The sequence below is a fragment of the Talpa occidentalis genome, unplaced genomic scaffold, assembly GCF_014898055.3.
Source record: "Talpa occidentalis isolate TD23 unplaced genomic scaffold, MPIMG_talOcc4v2.1 talOcc4.6, whole genome shotgun sequence".
In the NCBI taxonomy this organism is placed as follows: Eukaryota; Metazoa; Chordata; class Mammalia; order Eulipotyphla; family Talpidae; genus Talpa; species Talpa occidentalis.
Window position 1 is genome coordinate 70,573,816 of NW_023604972.1, and position 22,811 is coordinate 70,596,626.

The 22,811-nt window shown below is 34.4% G+C and overlaps 1 protein-coding gene and 1 non-coding gene across 11 annotated transcripts in view; one reads left to right on the forward strand and one right to left on the reverse strand.

Moving 5' to 3' along the window:
• The window catches only part of FER (FER tyrosine kinase), a 484,685-nt gene that overhangs the window by 336,338 nt on the left and 125,536 nt on the right, over nucleotides 1–22,811 (reverse strand). For 9 of the 10 annotated variants that reach the window (XM_054688073.1, XM_054688071.1, XM_054688072.1 and 6 more), the window contains 2 exons: nucleotides 20,776–20,898; nucleotides 6,617–6,806 (listed from right to left, as the gene is read on the reverse strand). In XM_054688073.1, coding sequence (XP_054544048.1) covers nucleotides 6,617–6,806; nucleotides 20,776–20,898 — 313 coding nt within the window. The remainder of the gene's footprint in view (nucleotides 1–6,616; nucleotides 6,807–20,775; nucleotides 20,899–22,811) is intronic. The other variant, XM_054688075.1, reaches the window with a different exon arrangement.
• On the forward strand, nucleotides 10,785–10,891 carry LOC119230278 (U6 spliceosomal RNA). Its single transcript, XR_005121722.1, has one exon. It is a non-coding gene; the product is annotated as a U6 spliceosomal RNA (small nuclear RNA).

The window sequence follows — 22,811 nt, forward strand, 5'->3', positions numbered from 1 at the left end:
TGTTCACTTCTCTGAGTTCATCTCCGATTACTCACTCTCACTCTGTTACACTCATACTGATTTCCTTGCTGACCCTCCAACACAAGAAGCAGACTACTGTCACTGGTTCTTTCATCAGCTTTTTACACTGCCTTGAACATTCTAGTCCCAGGCACTCTCATCATTTGCTCCCCTAGTCCTTTCAGATCACTCCATAAATGCCGCTGTATCAGTGAAGTCTTCCTTGACCACCCTATACATTAAAACACAACCCAGCACTTCTTTTCTCCCATCTTGTTTTATATTCTCCAAAAATTTATGACCATGATATATATATATACACACACACACAAATATGTGTGTGTGTGTATATATATATATTTGTATGTATATGTGTGTATACATATATATATATATATATATAATATATTTTTGTTTATTGCTGTCTCCTCAAATTAGTATAAAAGTCCCTGAGGACAGAAAAACTTTTGTGGCATATTTTGTTCACTATTGCATTCCCAGAATTTACAGTGATATCTGACACTCAATATATATTAGTCTGTGGAATGAATAAACAAAAAAAGTAACCATAGGCACTATTACAAGCTGACACTTAAGTTAAAAAAGTCACACAACATTGTATGTTCTATAACTTGTGTAAATAATATAAGATAAATAAAAAATCATGGTGAATGGAGCCAAGTTCCTGATAAAGATATGATCAGTGTAGGCAGGATCCATGGCACAAAGGTTTCATAAACCCCATAGCTAAAAGATAACTCATGCAAGAGGCATTTAATGACAAAATAATCAGAGGGCACAGAAGAGCAAAGAGTATCATGAAAGCGTTACAGAGCAAGAAAAAAAAAAAAAAGAGCAAGAAGCATACAATATATTTATGCTTTTGTTTGTATACAATTCTCCTGGAAGGTTACCTCTAATAAGAAAATTGGGGGACTTAGACCTAGTACATGTACCATCTAATCACTGAAATTAATTAATATTTTGCCTTTATAAATAACTACATTAGATAATAAATCAGAAAAATCTACATCTCATACTTAATACTTCAGATCATAATAATTCAGTGAGTAACTGCTGCTTCATTTACATTTGAATTAAGGTATATTATTAGAAAAAATTGAAATAGATTTTATGTTTTAACATATTTTATAATATACAAAATATGTCTACACATCCTATCTCAATTCAGTCTCATAGAAATTCTGTTTGGCAATGTGGGTATATAATAATTTCCTCCTTTTATGGAAGAGGAAAATGTAGAATAGTTAAGAAAGCTGACCATAGTTACTGCAAAGATTAATTCAGCTTTCCTGATTCTTTTTTTTTTTAAAGATATATATTTTTTTTTAATACAAGAGCTGGGGTACCGGCCAGCAATGCGGGAGGGTGAGAGGATTCACCAGAGGGAGAGCAGGGAAGAGAACAGGCAGACGACAGAAATACAGTGCTGAGGGGAGCAGCGGGCAAGGTCTACAGCACCATGTGAGATTCTTACTGGCCGGGATCAAACCCGCGTTGCAGAGGCTGCAGACAGCTTCAGAGCATGGCGCTCAACCCGCTGTGCCACCGGGGAGGCCCAGTTTTCCTGATTCTTAATCTTTTACCTTCCTCAGTGCATTTGATGAGTAAGCCTGGAATTAACATTTATCTTATGAATAAAGAAAGAAAATGTACCTGATGGTGAAAACAGATAAAACTTCAATGATGTTGACAATATGATGTCTCAATTGATATCAGTCCACTCTAGTGCTTAACTATAAATTGAAAATACATTGAATATTACTGTAAAGTGGATTATTACTGAATCATGACAATTTTTAGTCAACAAATCAGATATCCTATTCATTTAAATGTAATAGAAAAGGATTTTATTGATATTGTTATTCAACTAATCAGCATTTAGTAAGATATGCAGAGAAAATAATTACATGTTGCAAGAAGTTTCTTTTAATTGTGCAATTTCAAAAACATCAAAGTAAAGGCAATTATCTTGCAGAAGAGCTAAGCATATTTTACTCATTATATGGTGTTATAAAATCTAGATATATTTGCCATATAAGGGATATTCTTTAAACAAAAATAACTACTCTGGAATGAAAAGAAGTTCAATTCCTTAATTCAACAGAAATTGATTGAAAGCGTATGTCTTTATAACTAGACTCTTAAAAACAAACATGAAGGGAAATGACTTTTTAAATAAATATAATAGGAAAACCAGTTAATGTTTACTAAGGGATTAGAAATTCTTGTAATTTCATCACTATTCAAGAGCAGCCATCAAAGAGCTAACCCTCCTTTTTGCCATAGAAGTCAAATTCTTCTACCTTGTAAGGCTGAATTGAAGAATAAGGCAAAATACTTGAGTTTACAGATTAAATAATTTGAGATGTCTTCAGAATCATCAGAACATTGAATCTGTCAATAACCCAATTAGATAAGAGAGAACATATCTTCTACTTCAGCATTTCTAAAAGTATATTCTGTTGTACTGTGTTCACTTCAGGACGATCTCTGAAAATGGTCAGGTCAATATTTCCAAAGACACAGCATTCTATATTATATTTCCCCTCTTGAGTACTTGATTAAAACAGTCTAGAAAATCCTTGAGCTAATTCAACTGTTTCTTTAGGCTTAAACCAGCACACTACAAATTATGTAACTCATTTCTCCTTGTAACACTTCAAGGACAGAAATACTCTTAATTTTCTACTATATTACCGGTGACTCCTTCTAAGTCTCTTACTTACAAATTCCTCCCTTTAACTTTAAAGAGCCCCAAGGTTCAGTCCTTGCTCCTTCTTTTTTTCCTTTCCTCTCTCATTTGATGACCACCTACAATCAAATGATTTTCAATATCATCTGATGCCTACAACTCTCACATTTATATCTCCAGTCCAAATCACACTCCTAAAAACAAGACCCAAAACTAAAAATCTACACTGACCTCTTTTTTTGAAAGATAAGTTGAAGTCTTATTCCTCCAAGATCAAAACTTCTCTACAAAAGTAATCTTTCAATGCTCTCAAAATAATTTCCATTCCTCTAGTGCTCCTACTTAAAAACCTAGAGTCACCCTTACCTTTTCAACCTCACATCCCACTTCTATTCCATAGGAAGTCTAATGCACTCAACCTTCAAAATATATCCAGATGGTAAACATACCTTGCTACTTTTCCAGAGCTACCATCCTTACTCAAACTTTTATATTCTATCATCTGAGTTACTACAATAATATTCTTTCATCCTCGCTCCCATAAATATAGTCTCAACATGATGTCACAGTGATCAATTTAAGTGAAAAGCTAAAGCATTCCCATCCTCTTTTATAACCCGCTAACCAACTGCTCCACATTTCACTGAGAAAAATCACAATCCTTAATTGTGTTCTCCAAGTCCATGAAATCTGTTCCCTGTTACAGCTCTAATTTCTTTTTCTTTACTATCACCTTGTCCTCGACTCAGAACTCCTTACTGTATCGAATAGCCAAGACATGATCCTTCCTAACAGTCTATGTAACAGATGCACACTCTGGCTAGAATGCTCTTTCCCCAGAAATTAAGTACCTTACTGGCTCCCTGTTTCAAATCTTTGCTTATGCGTCACATTGTCAATTATGCTTATCCTGAATTGCATTCAAAATTGTGTCCCAACCTCTGCCCCACTAGATCTCCAATCCTTTAACCAGCTCTCTTCCTACTCTCAGATACTTATTATCTTTGGATATAATATATTACTTACTTTTCATTAACTTCCACTCACCAGGGAATGTAAACTCTGAGAAATTTTATTCATTTTATTTACTGATATATCCAAAATATCAGTAAAGAATTATGTTTGACATATATAGGTGATTGATAATATTTTAATGAATAAATGAAACATACTTAACCATAGATAACAGAGAGTATCTATGTAGTTTTTAATATTTATCCCTTCATCTTTGATAGTGGGCCAAAATTAAACCCATATGGAAAATGATAATAGAAGGGTGACTTGTTCTATCAAAGATGATTGTATTATCTGCTTCCACATGTTTCTTATATTCCTATAAATTAATAGATGGATTTTCATTCTCATAGAACTAAAGTAAAAATCTATGCATCTAAGAACCTGACTAAACAACCCTAACCCTGATTAAACATCTGAATCACCTTGGAATTTTCATAAGAATATGCAATCCATGAGCCATCTCAATGTTACAGTTTCTTATGGCATTCTTCCACAAAGTATTCATTACTGAAAAATCAGTGTTTTAATAACAATGCCATTCATTAGAATCACATTTAGAATAGTTAATTATAATTATTATTACAACTGTCTCTCTTACTCCCAAATAATGTTGAAAGGCAAACCTTCACTATTTTACATATTATAATTTCACTTAATTTTTCCAATCTTTCCATATTCAGCTAAATATCCCTTGCTGAAATTTTCACCATTTATAAGTACAGACTTTACAAAGAGGAAATACCAATTGAAGTACTTATGTGAATTTCAGGCTTTCTCATAATGTCATTTATAAAACAATGCTTAAGCAGTTATTTGGAGGAAAATTCAAAACTTTTAATATTTTTACCATTTTTAATAAATTAGACAAGTAATATCATAATTAAAAGATACTGAGTTATGCAAAACCTGATATATGTGGGGAAATTATTAAGTTTTAAGAAATGTGTATTTAAGAATTAAGATATATTTCTACTTATTTTTAAAACATACTGTAAAAGTCTCATAATTGGCAATAATTTGGGGAATTTCCTATTTGATTTATAAAATATTAGTCTATTACTTTAAACTACACCTATTGGTAAATCCCTAAGATTTACTAAAGGTATTGTTTCAAAGAAAAGATAAGTTCAACATAAATAGTATTATTATTATTTAAAATAAATTGGATAACATAAAGTATGTAAAAATTTATAAGGTATGTCCATAATTCAGTTAATAAATATAAGAGAAACTGTAAAAGTGCCAGAAATCTGTTTGATCTCATAAACTACATTATACATTCTGCCTGAAATATTATTCACTCATTGTTGAACAGTTTTTTTGATAATTACAAAAAATAAAGGTCTAAATGATCATGAATTCTCAATAAAATGAGAATTAACTAACTTATATTTTAAATTTAAAAGCCTATTTTTAAAATTATAGTTATCAAATGGGGATATCCTTTCATCAAATGCCTTAAATAATGTTTTATTCTTTCATAATAATAATTTCAATACAAGTCATGCACATAAAGAGTTACTTAAAGTAAGTTAGATTAGACAGTTCTAGCCTATCTGCTGATGAACAAGTTATGAAGTAATTTCCCACCAACATGGAGACAAGAAAATGTAAATCACACTCAGAACAAAAGATTTAATAGCTAATATTTTCAAAAGCTAAGTAAAAGAAAAACAGCATAAATTCCTCTGAAAGAATACATATGCCAGAGAGTTATCAGGAAACACAAAACAAGAAATGGAATGGACAAGAGTTCTTGATTCATTTACTTAGCACCTTTACTTAGGAGGACAGTAATGAGAACAAGTTGTAACTCACAAATCAGAATACAATGTATAGATAGAATGGCTCAATTAATAACAAAAAAAATTAAGTTATATTTGTTTCCCCTCTTATCACATATTTAAAATGCAATTTTCCCCCCTGTGGAGATGTTAAAGAACTACAACAATCAAATTATACTGTTTATAATCATATAAACTAAAAGTTACTAAAAGATAAGCTATAGCATCATTATTCTATCAAAGTTCTATTTATGTAATATATCCAGCTACCCACAGAGGAAACTCAGGAATTTTACCATTGGCACTACTGACACTGTGTTGGATTTTTTTTTGGGGGGTGGGGGGAGGGGGGACTGAAAATGTGAAGGGTAGGAAATATCCGAGGTGAAATATTTAATAGCATCACAGGCCTCTACACTAGATACCAATAGCACCCAAATTTTGTGATAACCAAACATGAACAGAGACTGCCTAGTAGCAAAATCGCTCCTTGGTTAGAACCACCAACATAAGATGAAGGAAGGGAGGGAGGGAAGGATAGAAGAAGAAGGGAGGATGAGAGGAAGAGAGGAAGGAATGGAAAGTATTGATACTAAGCATTCTTAAACAGTTAATGAAATTATATAAAATAAGTTGAATTTTTAGTTGGTATATCTGAATGTGTTTATTGCAGTTTAAAGATCATATTTATAAGGAAAATCTTTTTAGATAAAACCGATGTATTGTTTCATGAAAACAATAAACACATCATCAATCTTAACAAAATAAGATTCTACCGCTCTTCAGAAAAATATTAGTAAGTTGCTTTTTTAATAAATTATTTAATAAAAAATTAATAAATTGCTTTTGTCTATCTTAAGAGAAATATCAATCTTCTTCTTATGAGAAGAACTTTATCATCTGCTGGTAGTTCCCAAAAGTGTTTTCATGTGACCTCAGAGGACTAACAAACCTATTTTGCATTCACAAAAAAATTTAATAGAACCTGCCTATTATTAAGAGTAATTACTTGTTATAACAAACCAGAATTAATCTTTGTATTCATTATTACCTAGATGCTACTCTTTCATGTTTCTCATTTGATTATTCTTTGACTTACCATCGATGTAACTGACCGTGCATCTTCTTCATAATTCACTACTGGAGGTGGCTCTTTTCCATCATTTTCTTGTACTTTTTGCTCTAGTAATTGTTTCTGTGCTGTAAACTTTGCCTCAGTGCATCGTAGCTGCTGTACTGAGTATTTCAACTCTTCAAGTGTCTGTTTTCGGCTTAGTAAAAGCACAATACTAAAAGAGAACACATTAAATGTAAACACATTAAAGGAAAACACATTAAAGGAAAACACATCTTTGTTTTTTCACTTCCTTCTATGAGTCCTTCATAACCATAACACTTTCGATTCTAAGTCTTGAGTCATTCTAATAAAGCTAGTATTAAAAAAATAAAAGGAAATGTTTGGAAGAAAAATCCAAATTCAAGATGCTTTCATTTTATTTTACAGCTTATCTATCTACCACACAGAGTATGGATACTTAGGTACAGAATGTAGGACCTAAAATAAATTAATGTGACAAATTAATTATGAAGCAGAATCATAATGTACTTAAAATCTCAAATGGAATAAAACTATAGTCAGATTTGTGCCTATTTGGGACCAAGTTGTATGTAATATGTGAGGGGTGAATTTATAGATTGGGCAAAAGCTATGCTGACAAAGACTAAGGATTGAGCAGTAACTAAGAAAAAATGAGTATAGTATAGGCCCCCAATCTTCCAATATCACCAATATCATAACAGCAGGTTTCCCCAAACCTTCCTTAGAAAACTACACAGGCCATGTTTCCTCATTGTGTCTGACATTTTATCACTTGCTCTTAGTGAGAATTTCAGATTAATTCACCCACACTAATGTCAATAGAAACAGGTGAATATCCAAGGAGACATTCTCATACATAATAAAAGTCAAATCACTTCAAGATGTTTAGACAGATCTCCCCAAGATATTCAGAATGGTCCTACCCAAGACATATTTTGGCATGTGGATTATTCCAAGTTGAGGTGAATCTATGTTTTGCAAGCTTGCTAGAAGCTATCACCAATCCCTTACAACCAGAAGAATGGAATATGAGGGTACTGCCCAGAATTAAGGGTTTTATGAGATAACCATTTTAGAAAACAAATGTAACTGTATGGTAGAGCAAATATCTAATTACAAAGCATTGTGTCTTCCTACATGAGTCACCCAGTCATTGTCATGTGATTCCCCTTCCTCTTGCTTGGAAGCCCCAGGCCTCAATTCTATTGCGTGGTTCAGAATACAAATCCTCATTTCTCCTCGTGGACATTAGAGTGCATGTCTATGTAGAATCCCATAAGTATGTAATTTTTCCCCCCCACTGATCTCTCTGATGTTCATTTGATTATCTGATCAAGCAAAAAACCCATATGGGTAGGGGAAATTTTTCCCCTCCCTAACAATAGCATATTAAATCCTTAAAGAAGTGTGTGATGCATTACAGAACATAAATTATTAATATGTAAGAGACAATAAATTGCCAATTAGAGAAAGATTCAGAACTAGAGAATAGGTCAGAAAATGTGAACTTCTTAAATTGGAACTTTAAAGGACGGTGAATATAAACTGAATAAATAATCACAGGCAAGAGGAATTCACACTAATTTTGTTTATAAATATATGTTGATCAATATTTTCAAAACTCAATTCCATTCATATTAAGCAGAGTGCAGTGTAAGTAAATGCTAACAAAAAAGTAGAAACAAGGAAATTTAGGGAAATAGAACTATTTATGACTAAGATTATTGGTAAATGACATCTAGAACATTCAAGAGACAACTCTAAACAACAAAGTTAAAAGTAAGGAAGAAAGAAGACTATGAAGGAGACAGAGTAAGTTCCTTACTTTGCTGCTGAGAGTATCACGTAACAGTCAATCACACTACACCCAGAGAGTCCTGTGACTTGGAAGAAACTGGTACACTCCTTGGACATGTTAAGTCAATACACATTTAGACAGAAAAGAGATAGAGGGGCATAGTCAAACTTCATTGAAAAGAAGGTGGGGCAAGAGAAGCACCTGGAGCTGTAGTCAAGAACAGGAGATGTAGACAAAAGGGCTGCCCCCTCTGTCAGAGGCCCTGAAAGTTGAGAGCTAAACATTGTGAAAGCATACACCTGTGATTGATGGGAAATACATGCAGAAGAGAAATAATGCCCTCCATAGGCTGGATCCTCTGTAACAATAGCAGAGAGAGTGTCCTGGACATTATTCTCCCTCCTGACACCTAGAGACTGGTACTGACCTCATGCAGTACATTCAGGGTATACAGAGGCTGGATTCACAGGTATACAACCAGAAAGAAGAAGAATGGCAGTACCACAATCACAAAACATATTCCCCCACCATAGCACTTTCATACAAGTGGATCAACCCACTAGGCCCCACCCCAACTCAGCAAATGCAAAAACAGGTTTCAGTGCCTACAGAAACCATAAAAAACAAAACATCTAGAGCCACCTTCTGGAAACAAGGAAAATCTAAATGAGCAAAATAAACACATGGAAATATAACATATGTCATATTGAGATATCAAGGTACATGACATTACAAGGGCAGAACTCTCCAGAATCCAACCAAACTTCATGGAAAATTCTTATTCTATCTTTTTATCAGAATTCAAAATGGCTATATAAAGGAAGGTAAAGATATAGAAAAAATGCAGAAAAGCAAATCAAAGTGGTAAAAAAGAACCCAACAAACCTAATCAAAGAGATACAAAAAGATTCAGGAAAACTAATGACATGAGGAAAAACCTGATAAACAAAAAACAGAATTTTAAGTTTTAAATACAAAAACAAAGTGACTCAGGATATTCAAAATCTCCATAGTACAAAACTTTATAGAAAAAATTATGGCAGCAAAAGAGATGAAGTGGAGGACAGAATTACTGAACTCAAAGATTGCAATACACAAAGTTCCCAAGTGGAAGAAGAGAAAAATATTAAGTAAAATATAAAGTAGGATATATACAAATAATGTGTTTCTAGGATAAGGAAGATTTGGGTGGTCAGTGGGGAGACACCTGATTGAAACAAATAAAAAAAGGGGAAAACCCTAGGAAGGACGAATTCCATGCACAGAAAATACCACCTAGTTATGAAAATGCAATGAGGGGCCTTCCCTGGTGGCGCAGGTGATTGAGTGCAGCGCTGTGAAGCTGGCCCCAGCCTCTGCAGCACTGGTTTGATCCCGGCCAGCCAGCGAGGGCCCCACATGGCACAGCAGACCTCTCCTGTCACGCCTGCTGCTCCCCTCTGCAATGTATTTCGTCAGTCTGCCTGTTCTGTTCCCTGTTCTGTCTCTGGTGAATCCTCTCACCTCCCGCAAATCTGGCTTGTACCCAGCTCTTGTATAAATAAAATAAATCTTTAAAAAAAAAATAAAGAGAAAGAAAAAAAGAAAATGCAATGAGATTTCCACTAAGAGACACAGTAGTGAAATTATCCAAGCATTCAAGACAAGAATATTGAAGGCTAGAAGAGGAGAAAAGGAGCTAACCTATAAAGGTACTCCTATCAGAGTTATATCCAATGTTTTCAGCAGACATGATTCAGGCATAAACAGTATGTAATGGCATATTCAAAATATTCAAAGATAAAAATTACCTACCAACAATACCATACCAAGCAAGATTCTCTTTCAGATATGAGGGAGAGATAAAGTCCTCCCCAAACAAACAAAAGCTAAAGGACTTTGACAACATTGGATCTCCCCTATAAGAAATAGTGAAGGAGCTCTCAAATCTAAGTTGAAGAAAAGAAATCCACAAAAATTGAACAAAGATACTGACACAGAATCAGAAAACGAAAGATAAAATGGCAGTAGCAAGACCCCATATATACATATCACCCTTAATGTAAATGGAATGAGCTCACCAATCAAAGACTAGGCAGTGGATACTAAAGAAGAAAACAAAACCCAATGTTCTGCTGTCTCCAGGAAACCCATCTAAGCTCCAAAGATAAACATTAACTCAAAGTAAATATATGGAAAACAATCATTCAATAAAATAGTACACTAAAAAAGGCAGAGCCAACCATACTTTTATCTGATAGACTTCCAGCTAAAAAAAAAAGGTAGCAAGAGGCAGGGAAGGCAGGGATGGAAATTATGTAATGGTTAAGGGATAAATACAAAAAAAAAGATATAACACCCATTAAAACAACTGTAAAAAACAATGGGACAGTGCTCGCTTCGGCAGCACATATACTAAAATTGGAACTATACAGAGAAGATGAGCATGGCCCCTGCACAAAGATGACATGCAAATTCGTGAAGCGTTCCATATTTTTATTGTATGGGGAATATAAAAATAAAATTTATAATAAAAAAAACAAAGGGACATGAAAATATATATAGCAACTATTAAGAAAACAGACACAACAGTATAGGAAACTTCAACATCTCACTGAAATCAATGGTTAGATTAACCAGACTGAAAATCAACATGGAAACAATACATCAAAACAAGGAATTAGACAACAGGTGATGAACAACACATTTAAAAAGATGAGTACACATTTTCCTCAAGTATACATGAAATATTTTTGAGGCTAACCCATGAATTGGGTAATAAAACAAGTATCAAATAAATTCATTATGGCTGAAATTATATTAAAGTACTTTCTGTGATCACAATGGTATCAAACTAGATATCAAGCATAAAATGAAACTTGTAAGTTAGTGAGGATATCAAAAAGAAATTAAAAAATACTTGAAGACCAATGAAAATGTCATGAGTTACCAGAATCTATGGGGACCAGTAAGAGCAATACTAAAAGGAAGCATATTGCAATAGAGGCCCACATCAAAAAATTTAAAATAAAGAATTCAAATAAATAATCTAACATTACACCTCACAAGCAGAAAAACATAACAAGTGAAACCAAAAGCCTGTGGAAGGAAAAATATAATAAAATAGTGAGGAAAAAAAGAAATAGAAGTCAACAGGACAGTTCAAAAAAACAATGAAACCAAAAATTTTGAAAAATAAACAAAACAGGCAAAGTTCTCAGAAAAATGGAGCTAAAAGTCTAATAAAGAGAATCAGAAATGAAAGAGAAATTACAATAGACATCTTGGAAATAAATATGATCATAAATGATAACTATGAATACCTTTATGGCTATAAATTGAACATAGAAGAAAAGGGCAAATTTTTCTTTTTTTTCTTTTTTTATTATTTTTTTTTAATTTTTTACATCATTGTTCATTTTTAAACAATATTTGCTTCTCCCCACCCCCTCAGGTGTAGTCCACATAGTTTCCTTCAACAATGCACCTGTGTACCATCACCTCAGTCCCCTGTGCTCCTCCCTCTCCCCATCTGATCCCTCTCCCTCTTCCTCTCCTGCAGCATGTCTCTGATTTAAAATTGTCTATTTTTGCTTTGTTGTGTTTTGTACTGTTATTATTTTTTCACACTGATGTCTTATTTGGTTCCCCTATATTCCTGCTATAAGTGAAACCATCTGATATTTTTCTTTTTCCCTCTGGCTTATTTCACTGAGCATAATTCCTTCTAGCTCCATCCACACTGCTGTCAATGGCATGAGTTGATCTTTTTTGATTACTGAATAATGTTCCATTGTGTGTATATATATATATATATATATGTATATATACCACATCGTTTTGATCCAGTCAGCTATTTTGGGGCATTTGGGTTGTTTCCAGATTTTACCTATTGTAAATAGTGCTGCAATAAACATATGGGTACAGGTAATCTTTTCAAACAATATTTTTGCGTCCTTTGGGTAAATCCCTAGGAGTGGAATTGCTGGGTCATATGGTAGCTCCATTTTTAGTAGACTGAGGAACCACCAGACAGCTTTCCATAGTGGTTGGAAATTGTTTTCCTACATAGAAACAAAAGGAAGAAATCAAGAAAGCAATCTTATTAACAACCATACCAAAAAATATTATATACTTGGAGTAAACCTAACAAAGGAGGTAAAAGGTCTATACAAAGAAAACTCTAAGATAGTGTTTAAAGAAATGTGAGACAAAGAAATGGAAATATAGTCCCTTCTTATGGATTGGAAGAATCAACACTGTCAAAAAGGCAACCCTACCCAAAGCAATATACAGATTGAATGCAATCCAAATAAAAATAATCAATGGCATTCTTCAAAGATGGAGCAAACAATACTGAAATTCATATGAAACCACAAATTTCTCTAAACAGCCAAACTAATCCTGATGAAAAAAAAAGAAAAAAATAGCAGTATTACACTTTCAAAAGACTACTATTAAAGCTATAATAATTAAAATGTCACGGTACTGAACAAAATAGGCAGATCAATGGAAAAGAATTGAGGGCCCTGCAACAAACTATGTGGACAGTTAATCTGAAAAAGGAGTTAAGAGAATACATAGAAAAAGGAAAGTCTGTCTTCAACAAATGGTGTTAGGCAAACCGAACAGCCACATGCAAAAGAATTAAACTAGAACACTATCTTGCACCATATAAAAAAATCAGTCAAATGGAGAAAAGACTTGGATATAAGACCTGAAATCATACAATATCCAGAAGCAAACATAGGCAAAACACTTCACAATATAAGCATCAATAATGTCTTTAGGGATTTGTTTCCAGAAGGAAAGAAAACAAAATAGAATACAATCAACTAGGACATCAAACTAAAAAGCTTCTGTACAAAAAGACACCTTGCTCAATGCGAAAAAATATTTGCACACCATACATCTGATAAGGGACTGATATCTACAAAGCACTCACATGACTCAACAAAATGAAAACCACCCACTCAAAAAATGAGTAGAAAAGCAAATTAGAAACATTTCCAAAGAATACACACAGATGGAACACAGGCACATGAAAAATGTTCATCATCACTTCTTATCAGGGAAATGCAATCAAGACCACAAGGAAACACCACCTCACATATAGGTGAGATAGGCCTATATCAAAAAGACTAGAAACAACAAGTTCTGGTGATGTGCGGAGAAAATGTAACTGTCTTATACTGTTGGTGGGAATGTAGACTGGTCAGTCTCTATGAAAATCAGAATGAAAGTTTCTAAAAAAGCTTAAAAATTGGGACCCCTGGTGGCGCAAGGGGTTAAGCACCGCACTATGAAGCAATCCACAGCCTCTTTAGCACGAGTTTGATCCCCAGCCGGCCAGGGAGCAACCCACATGATAAGGCAGACCTCTCTTGACTCACCCACTGCTCCCCTAAGCAGCGTATTTCGGTCAGTCTGCCTGTTCTGTTCCCCACTCTGTCTCTGGTGAATCCTCTCACCCCCCCCACCCCCTGTGTCCCTGGCCTATACCTCTGCTCTTGTATGCATAAATAAGTAAATCTTTAAAAAAAAAAAAAAAAAAGCTTAAAAATTGACTTGCCATATAACCCAGTAATTCTACTTCTAGGTATCTACCCAAAAATTCAAAAACACTACTTCAAACAAAAACCTGTACTCGCATTTTGATTGCAGTACTATTTACAATAGCCAACCTATGGAAACAACCCAACAGTCCAAAAACAGATGAGAGAATCAAGTAGATGTGGTACATATATACAATGGAATACTATTCCGTGATCACAAAAGATAAACTCTTAACACTTGGAGCAATATCAATGGAGATGAAAAGGGGTTATGTTAAGCCAAATGAGTCAGAAAGATAAAGAAAAATATCAGATGGTTTCACTTACAGGTGGAATATATAGAAACCAAACAAAGGTTTAGATAAAGCAAAAAAGTAAAATCTAACCCTTGAAAATGAGTACAGAATTTAAGCATTCAGAGTGGAAAGGGTTAGGAAAGGGGAAAACCTAGCTGGGAGGGAGCACAATGAAGTGTGGTAATAGAATACAGGTGATTTGATGGTTGTATACTACCATAAATATACATGAAAGGGGTACCCCACACTTCCAAAATTCCAACAATAATATAAGTCAATGTGACCACAGTTCTTAAGTAAGAAAAGGGACCCCAGTGGTGCAGCGGGTTGAGCACAGTACTGTGAAGCTGTCCACAGCCTCTGCAGCAGGGGTTCAATTCTTGACCGGCCAGGGAGATTCCCACATGGCGTGGCAGACCTCTCCTGCTGTGCCCCCTGCTACCCTCAGCAGTGCATTTCAGTCGTCTGCCTGTTATGCTCCCTACTCTGTCTCTGATGAATCCTCTCACCCTCCTGCGCCTCTGGACTGTATCCTGGCTTGTTTTTTTTTTTTTTAAGATTTTTTATTTAGGGCCTCCCCGGTGGCGCAGCGGTTGAGCGCTGGGTTGCGAAGCTGCCCGCAGCCTCTGCAGTGCCGGTTCGATCCCTGGCTGCTCCCCGGCCACCAGAGGAGGGTCCCACATGGCGCGCAGACCTCTCCTGCCGCCCGCTGCTCCCCTCAGCAGTGTACTTCGGTCCTTCTGCCTGCTCTGCTCCCTGCTCTGGCTCTGGTGAATTCTCTCACCCTCCCGCGCTTCTGACTGTACCCAGTGCTTGTATAAACAAAACAAACAAACAAACAAATAAATAAAACATGCCTCTATTAAAAAAAAAAAAAGTTAAAAAAAAAAAAGATTTATTTATTTATACAAGAACTGGGTACAGGACAGATGTGCAGGAGGGTGAGAGGATTCACCAGAGACAGAGCGGGGAGCAGAATAGGCAGACTGACTGAAATAAACTGCTGAGGAGAGCAGCGGGCAAGACAGGAGAGGTTTTATGCGCCATGTGGAATTCTCGCTGGCCAGCCAGGATTGAACTGGCACTGCAGAGGCGGTGGGCAGCTTCACAGTTCAGTGCTCAATCGCCTGCGCCACCAGGGAGGCCCTGTATCCTGATTCTTGTATAAATAAATAAATCTTTTTAAAAAATTTTTTAAAAAATAGATCTACTGTTTGATATAGCAATTATACTCATTTACTCAAAGTACACTGAAATACCAATTCAAAGAGATGTCTGGCTTCATATGTTTATTGCAGCACTATTTACAAAAGCCAAGTTTTGGAAACAACCTAACTGTACAACCATGAGTGGATTAAGGAGATGTGGCATACAGGCACAATGGAATAATATCACCTACAGAAAAGATGAAAACCGGCCATTTGTGACACATGATGGAATTATTCTCAGTGAAATAAATCAAAAGGAAAAATACAAATACTGGATGATTTCACTCAATGTGGAGTAGAAAAAAAAAAAAAAGGAATATACAAAACTAAACCTAAATAAAAAACCCTAGAAATCTAACTGTAAAATTGAGGTTATTAGAGGTAGAACAAGGTTTGAATAGCAACGGAGGTAGAGAATCAATTGACTGTTGTGAAAGATTACTGGTACTTTCATAGTCAGTGCGGTTTTATTACATACACCTGAGGAGTATAAATCTACTCCTTTAAATCATATACAGTGTTGTAAATCAATGCTTCCACAATAGCAAATAATACAATTAAAATCAATAAACATCTGGGCCTCCCCGGTGGTGGAGCGGTTGAGCACTGGGTTGCAAAGCTGCCCGCAGCCTCAGCAGCGCCGGTTTGATCCCTGGCCACCGGGCGAGAGACCCACATGGCTCGCAGACCTCTTCTGCTGCCCGCTGCTCCCCTCAGCAGTGTACTTCGTCAGTCTCCCCTCTGGCTCTGGTTTCTCTTACCCTCCCATGCTTCTGACTGTACCCAGTGCTTGTATAAATAAATAAATCTTTAAAAAAAAATCAATAAACATCTTAAAAATCAGAAGTAATAGAGATGTATATATCATAGTGTCAGAGTTAATTAACTCTTCACAAGTAAAATCATCATGGTATAGTACATACGCAGTAAATATCGTTCAATGAATTCCCAATTTACATACATATTTTCTATAATACACATAATCTAAAAATACAGAGGCAAAAATAAAAGTTCCTTTAATTGCAGACTAGAACAATATTCTATATGCTCACATCTTGCTATAACATTAGCCAACACTCTTAAAACTTATGTGCCTTAGGGGCCTCCCTTGTGGTACAAGGGGTTAAGATGCAACCTATGGGGCTGTCTGTAGCCACTGCAGCACAAGTTCGATCCCCCAGCCAGCCAGGGAGCAACCCACATGGCGCGGCAGACCTCTCCTGACTCGCCCGCTGCTCCCCTCAGCAGTGTATTTCCGTCAGTCTGCCTGTTCTGATCCCCACTCTGTCTCTGGTGGATCCTCTCGCCCCCCATCTCTGGCCTGTACCCCAGCTCTTGTATGCATAAATAAATAAAACTTTTAAAAAAATGTATGTGCCTTAGAAGATACATAATTTGAAAGACAGTAAGTTTGAGTTATGATTTATAACACATAAAGTATTTTTATATATGAGGTGATAATGGTACAAAGCAATGTAAAATTAAAAAATAAATTATTTTTGGAAGTCTCATCAAGCATTAAAACCAATTACAATATTACTAACTCTTATGTGGTTGAGTCTTAAATGACATGATTGGTGTATTTTCCCAAAAGCCATATTCTAAAAAGGCAAAAAGGAGTATAAATAGGATAAAATTGATATTATCACCATTGAATGCATTTTAGAAGTAAAATGTAGATGGAGGTAAACTAAAGTGACTCTTTGTGTTGATTTAAATTTATCCCATTTCAAGTTGGTTTTACTTATTTTAACTTACATTTTTTAATAAAATTCTGCAAAAACATTTCCACTGAGATCTCCATTATTTACATAATTAACACTGTTCATTTGAGTATGAATTGGTAACATAAAAATTATTCTTTGACTATTTAATTCATGTAATTGACTATAGGAATCAGAGCAATCAAGTGATTTCACATTAATTTACTTTTCACTAGTACTATAATATATTTTAGAGATATTTACATTAAATCCAATTTTAAAGGTTTTAATCTTAGTACCTTATCCCATATTGATATAACCAATAATGCTTTTTCCGTTAAGTAAAAATTCTTTCTAATTCCTTTAATTTAAAAATAGGAGAGTAAATTTCCAACTTAGAGTATACTTTCAATATTTGTGAAGATATGTTTATTGTTGTATCACTTTCATATATTTAAACATGTAGCTTTCATGTTTGTATAGGAAATTAACAATGTTGTAGAGTAAAAATAATCATAAATCATTTTTAAACTAAATAAAAATTACTTTTAAATATATCATATTTATATATATCTAAATAATATTTATATATCTAAATAATACATATATTACCCAAACACACACCATACATATAAATACCCACTTACACACACAAAAGGAAATGCTGAGGATATAAGAAATAGCAATGCAAACATTTCCCCTCAATTCCCTTTCAGAAAATTTGTTTAGCAAAATATTAACATTTAATTCAAAGGCAAGTTACAATGTTACCAACATCTGAATTAATAAGATTTCACAATGACTGTTTAGTTATATGAATATATTTAACATTTTCAAGATTATGCCCTAAAGCTAACAATAAAAACTCCATGGGAACAAAGGGATAGTAGAATCTGCACTAAATAGGACTCATTCCATGAATTGCTTGATATCCTTTCTAACTTGTTCTCATAAGAACACTATTAAAAGCTTAAGATTAAGCAAATGCTGTGATCAAAAAGACAAAAACTTCGGAGTTAATTTGTGAAGTTTGTACCATTTACTAGGTATGTGATTGTAATTTATTTAAATTTTCTAAGTCCTAAAGCTAAAATACAGGCAATTATTCAGAAGAAACAGTGAAGATAACATTCAGTGAGTTTGTGTGTGTATGAATGTGCGTGTGCGCGTGCACATGCGTGTTTGTGTGTGTGTGTGTGTATAGAAGCCAAACAATATGAGGAACAGAGTAAGAACTCAAGAAATGGTATTTCCCATATAGTCATCATCCTTTAAGCCCTCTCTCCTTCACTCCCATGCTCATCTCCTGAGAAATATAAATAAGTGGAGGAATGTGAATCACACTTATTATGTAGATAAAGAGAGTAAACGCTCTAAGTCAAATTATCAAAGAACATCACAATTTCTAGAGCAACCCTTAAAGATTGCCTACTCCAACAATATTTAGTCACACATACAGGTGAGATGGTCAGCTATTCTATTCTCTTTGTTTATATACACTAAATTTTAAATCATGAGTCATTTATAATGTGTACATTTAAAAACTATAAAAAAATAGAACTATTTGATCATCTATAAACATGTTAAGGGACTTACAAATAGAGGAAAGCAAAAGACACTTTTTTTTTAAAATTTTATATGTGCAATGGTTGATAAATTTTATTTTTAAAATACAGATGGTATCTTCTATTAAATATTATTTAAAAGTTTCCAATTTATTAAAGGACTACCCAGAATAACTCAGATTTTCCTGTTATTACATTTATAAGATTCATAATTCCAAATATAGTATTTAATAGTAACTTCTAATAAGTGCTTAGTATAAATGGTAGAGGTAGGCTCCTAATATGCTGTTACATAATAAGATAAAAGATTTGCCATTAACAAAGTAAAGAACACTAAGAGAAAAACTAGGTCATATTCAGTCATAGATTTGGGTAATTTAGGGTACTTCTAATATCTTCAAGGAGGTATGTCATAAAGACAATTTATTGCATGACAATAAGAGTAAAATGGAGAAATCTGAGTGAGAATAAATATTGGTTATCTTCAGGAGGTTTTAGGTAAAGCGGATTCATATAGGGCCATGCATTGTGTAAGTCCCAGATAGACAGGTTGAGTGAAAGAGATTGAGTTTAAGCAAGGAGTAGCCAGAAAGAGATGAGTAAGATCTGGCATCCTGAGTCCCAGAGGTCAAGGAAACAGAAAGAATATAAAGTCAACCAACTTAGAGACTAAGGATTTCCATTAAAAGACTTTCTTAATATAGCAATGTAGTGGTCGTTGGTAGCCTTAGAAATAACTTTCAATAGTAAGTTGAAAGCAGATGATGCAGGATCCAGGTCAATGTGGGTGGAGAAAATGTAAGCTGAAGCTGAGTGAGATAATTATTCTTAGAACATGTTTGACTAAGAAAACAGCAGTAGTGGAGGAAAGTACAGAGATTAACTAAGGGTGATCTGGGGTGAGTGGAAAAGTGGAGACTTTTTTTAGGAGTAAAGACCTTAACATATTTAAAAAGTGAACATACTGTATCAAAACTAGCAAGCTGACCATAGATGTGAGGCATACAGCAAAGGATGGGGAGAGAGGGGTGTCAAAACAGGGGAGAGAACAAAACAAGGGAATATGGTGATGGTTCATGAGTGATATGGTTGTGGGAGAACTATGTAAGAAAGATAACTTGAATAATTTTAAAAAAGGAAAAAGAAAAATATCACAAGAAATATCACTGAATAAATCAAAAATGAAAGTTAAAAAACTACAAATTTTCTGGGTAACAGATGAAAGAATATGAAAAAAGGACAAGAAATACACTGAGTCAAGAAAAGTAATAGTTCCAGCATTACTTTGAAAGAGAATGGTTGTCAATTTAGGTGAATTTCAATATCTAGTCAAAGAGTTGTCACATGATGATGACACTAATATTTTTCTGTAATATAGAAAGGGTGCATCTGCTGACTATGATGCAGGAAGATTAAGAAAAGATGAGAAATTTGAGAAAAGAAAATATTTAAAAGTTGTATTGGAAGAAAGACCAATTAAAGACCAGAGAAGTCCAACATCACAATTTCCTTAAGAGTCTAACTTAAGTGGTTACTCCAATAGTAACTGTTATCGGATATGTAAACAATTACCAGAAGAGATTGGAAATATTAATTTTATGTCAAAATTAAAATTTTAAGAGAGTAAAAAGCACAATTAATCAATAAAAACAAGAGTATACCAAAACATGTAAAATCAGGTGATCCAGAAAGATACTATGTACAAATTCATAAATCAGAAGAAAAAGAGTAGTAAGACAAAAGAGCACAGCAAATCTCAGAAGGATTTTTATTGACAACAGACTATGATTTGATAAAAGTAAAGATAGCACTAACAAAATGTTTCAGAAAATACTTCAAACCATTAAAATATTAAAACATGCTCAGTACACATATTGACAAAAACAAAAAATCGTTTTTTAGAGACCTAGAAAGTATCAAAAGTATACAAAATTTTATACTTAAAATGAAAGCTTTAATTTCTAAGAATTTTATATCTATAAAAACCTGTCACTGAAGTATTACTGTAAAATTACAGCAGTTATCTTTCTTCAAATTATTTTTTGTTTTACTTACTCAGACTTCTTTTCATAGATCTTAGATGATTGCTCAATTCTTTTTTCTAACTCCATGACATCCTCCTCCTTGTTTAAAAGCATCTGCTGTGTCTGCATAAGTTCTTCTGCTAAAGTTTTCAACCTAAAATGAACAGTTTCCTCATTATCAAACAACACATTAATTATACTAGCATTACACACACATGTATATTCAAAGTATCAGATTTCTGGGCCTCCCTGATGGCGCAGCAGCCTCTGCAGCGCCAGTTCGATCCCCGGCTGCCGGGCGAGGGTCCCACATGGCGCACAGATCTCTCCTGCCGCCCGCTGCTCCCCTCAGCAGTATATCGTCATTCTGCCTGTTCTGTTCCCCGCTCTGGCTCTGGTGAATTCTCTCACCCTCTTGTGCTTCTGACTGTACCCAGTGCTTGTATAAATAAATAAAATCTTAAAAAAAAAAAAAAAGTATCAGACTTCTAAGGTTGCAATCCCAAACAGTAGGCACATGTAATTTAAGTTAATGTAAATTAAATAAAAGTGAAAATTCTACTTCTCAATTACATGAACTGTATTCCAGGTGCTGAACAGATTCACATAGCGAAGGGTAAACATACTTGACAGCACAGAAAAGAACATTTCAATAATCATTGGTCAGTGATTGTTCTGGGGAGTCTTATTCACTGAAAGGAAAAAGAGAAACAGAAAATAGAAGAGAAATAAAATAAATAAATATCTGTTCTGTTCTAGGAAAAGTATACAGTGAGAAATATGCTTTTGGTTTTCAGACAAATAGGCATTTAAATTCTGACTGTGCCATTATTTACCTGATATCCTAGGCAATTTGCAAACTGGCTCTATTTTCTTTTTTTTTTTCTTTTTTTAAGATTTATTTATTTATACAAGCACTGGGTACAGTCAGAAGCGTGGGAGGGTGAGAGAGTTCACCAGAGCCAGAGTGGGAAACAGAACAGGCAGACTGACGAAGTACACTGCTGAGGGGAGCAGCGGGCAGCAGGAGAGGTCTGCGCGCCATGTGGGACCCTCGCCAGGTGGCCAGAGATAGAACCGGCGCTGCAGAGGCTATGGGCAGCTTCACAGCCCGGAGCTCAACCGCTGCGCCACCAGGGAGGCCCTTGTTCACAGCAATGCCATGATCTAATGTAAAAGCATTTGTATCACACCAAAATGAAACTTGGCTCATTAGCAGTCATCCCCTATCCCTTCAGCTTGAGAAAACCACTAATTTATTTTCTCTTAATGTATAGATTTTTCTACTAAAGGCAGTTCATATAAATAGGACCATATAATATGTAGTCTTTTTTGTCTACTTTCTTTCATTTAGTATTATATCTTTGAAGGTCATTCATGTTGTGGCAGGTATTAGTATTTTATTTCTTTTAATGACTGAATAACATTCTGTTTTATACATATATTTCCTTTTGATTATTCATTTATTATGTGCTAGACATTTGACTGGTTCTCATTTTTTCACTATTATGAATAATGCTGCTATGAACATTGAAGTATAATTGCGTATTTTTTTGCATAGGCATGTTTTTAGTTCTCTTGGCTTTATTTTTTTTATTTAAATTTTATTTTTATATTCCCCATACAATTACAACCCCCTTATTTTGACCCCAATCCCTCCTTTCCCCGACCCCCTCACCCTCATAGAGTGTCTCTGGTTCATAGTTGTTTGTTGATTTTGATATTTTCTTTCTTATAGTTATTCTTTTTCCTGTCCCTTATTTAAGTTTTCTAGATTCCTGCTATGAGTGAGACCATCCGGTACTATTTTCTTATTTGGAATCTAAGTACAGTAAAAACTGCCTCAAAGCATTATTTTGAGGAACAAATAAATTCAAGACTACAAACTTAGTTGGCAATGAGTAAGTGATATCTAATATTATTTTCTTATGTTACAATATAGAATCCTCATGACAACCTATGAGATATGATACTATTGCTATTATTTTAAAGAAAAGAAAGGTTAAAAAATTAAATATAAAAAAAGAAAGTGAGATTCTGTCATGGCAATTTTAGTTGCTATTAAGC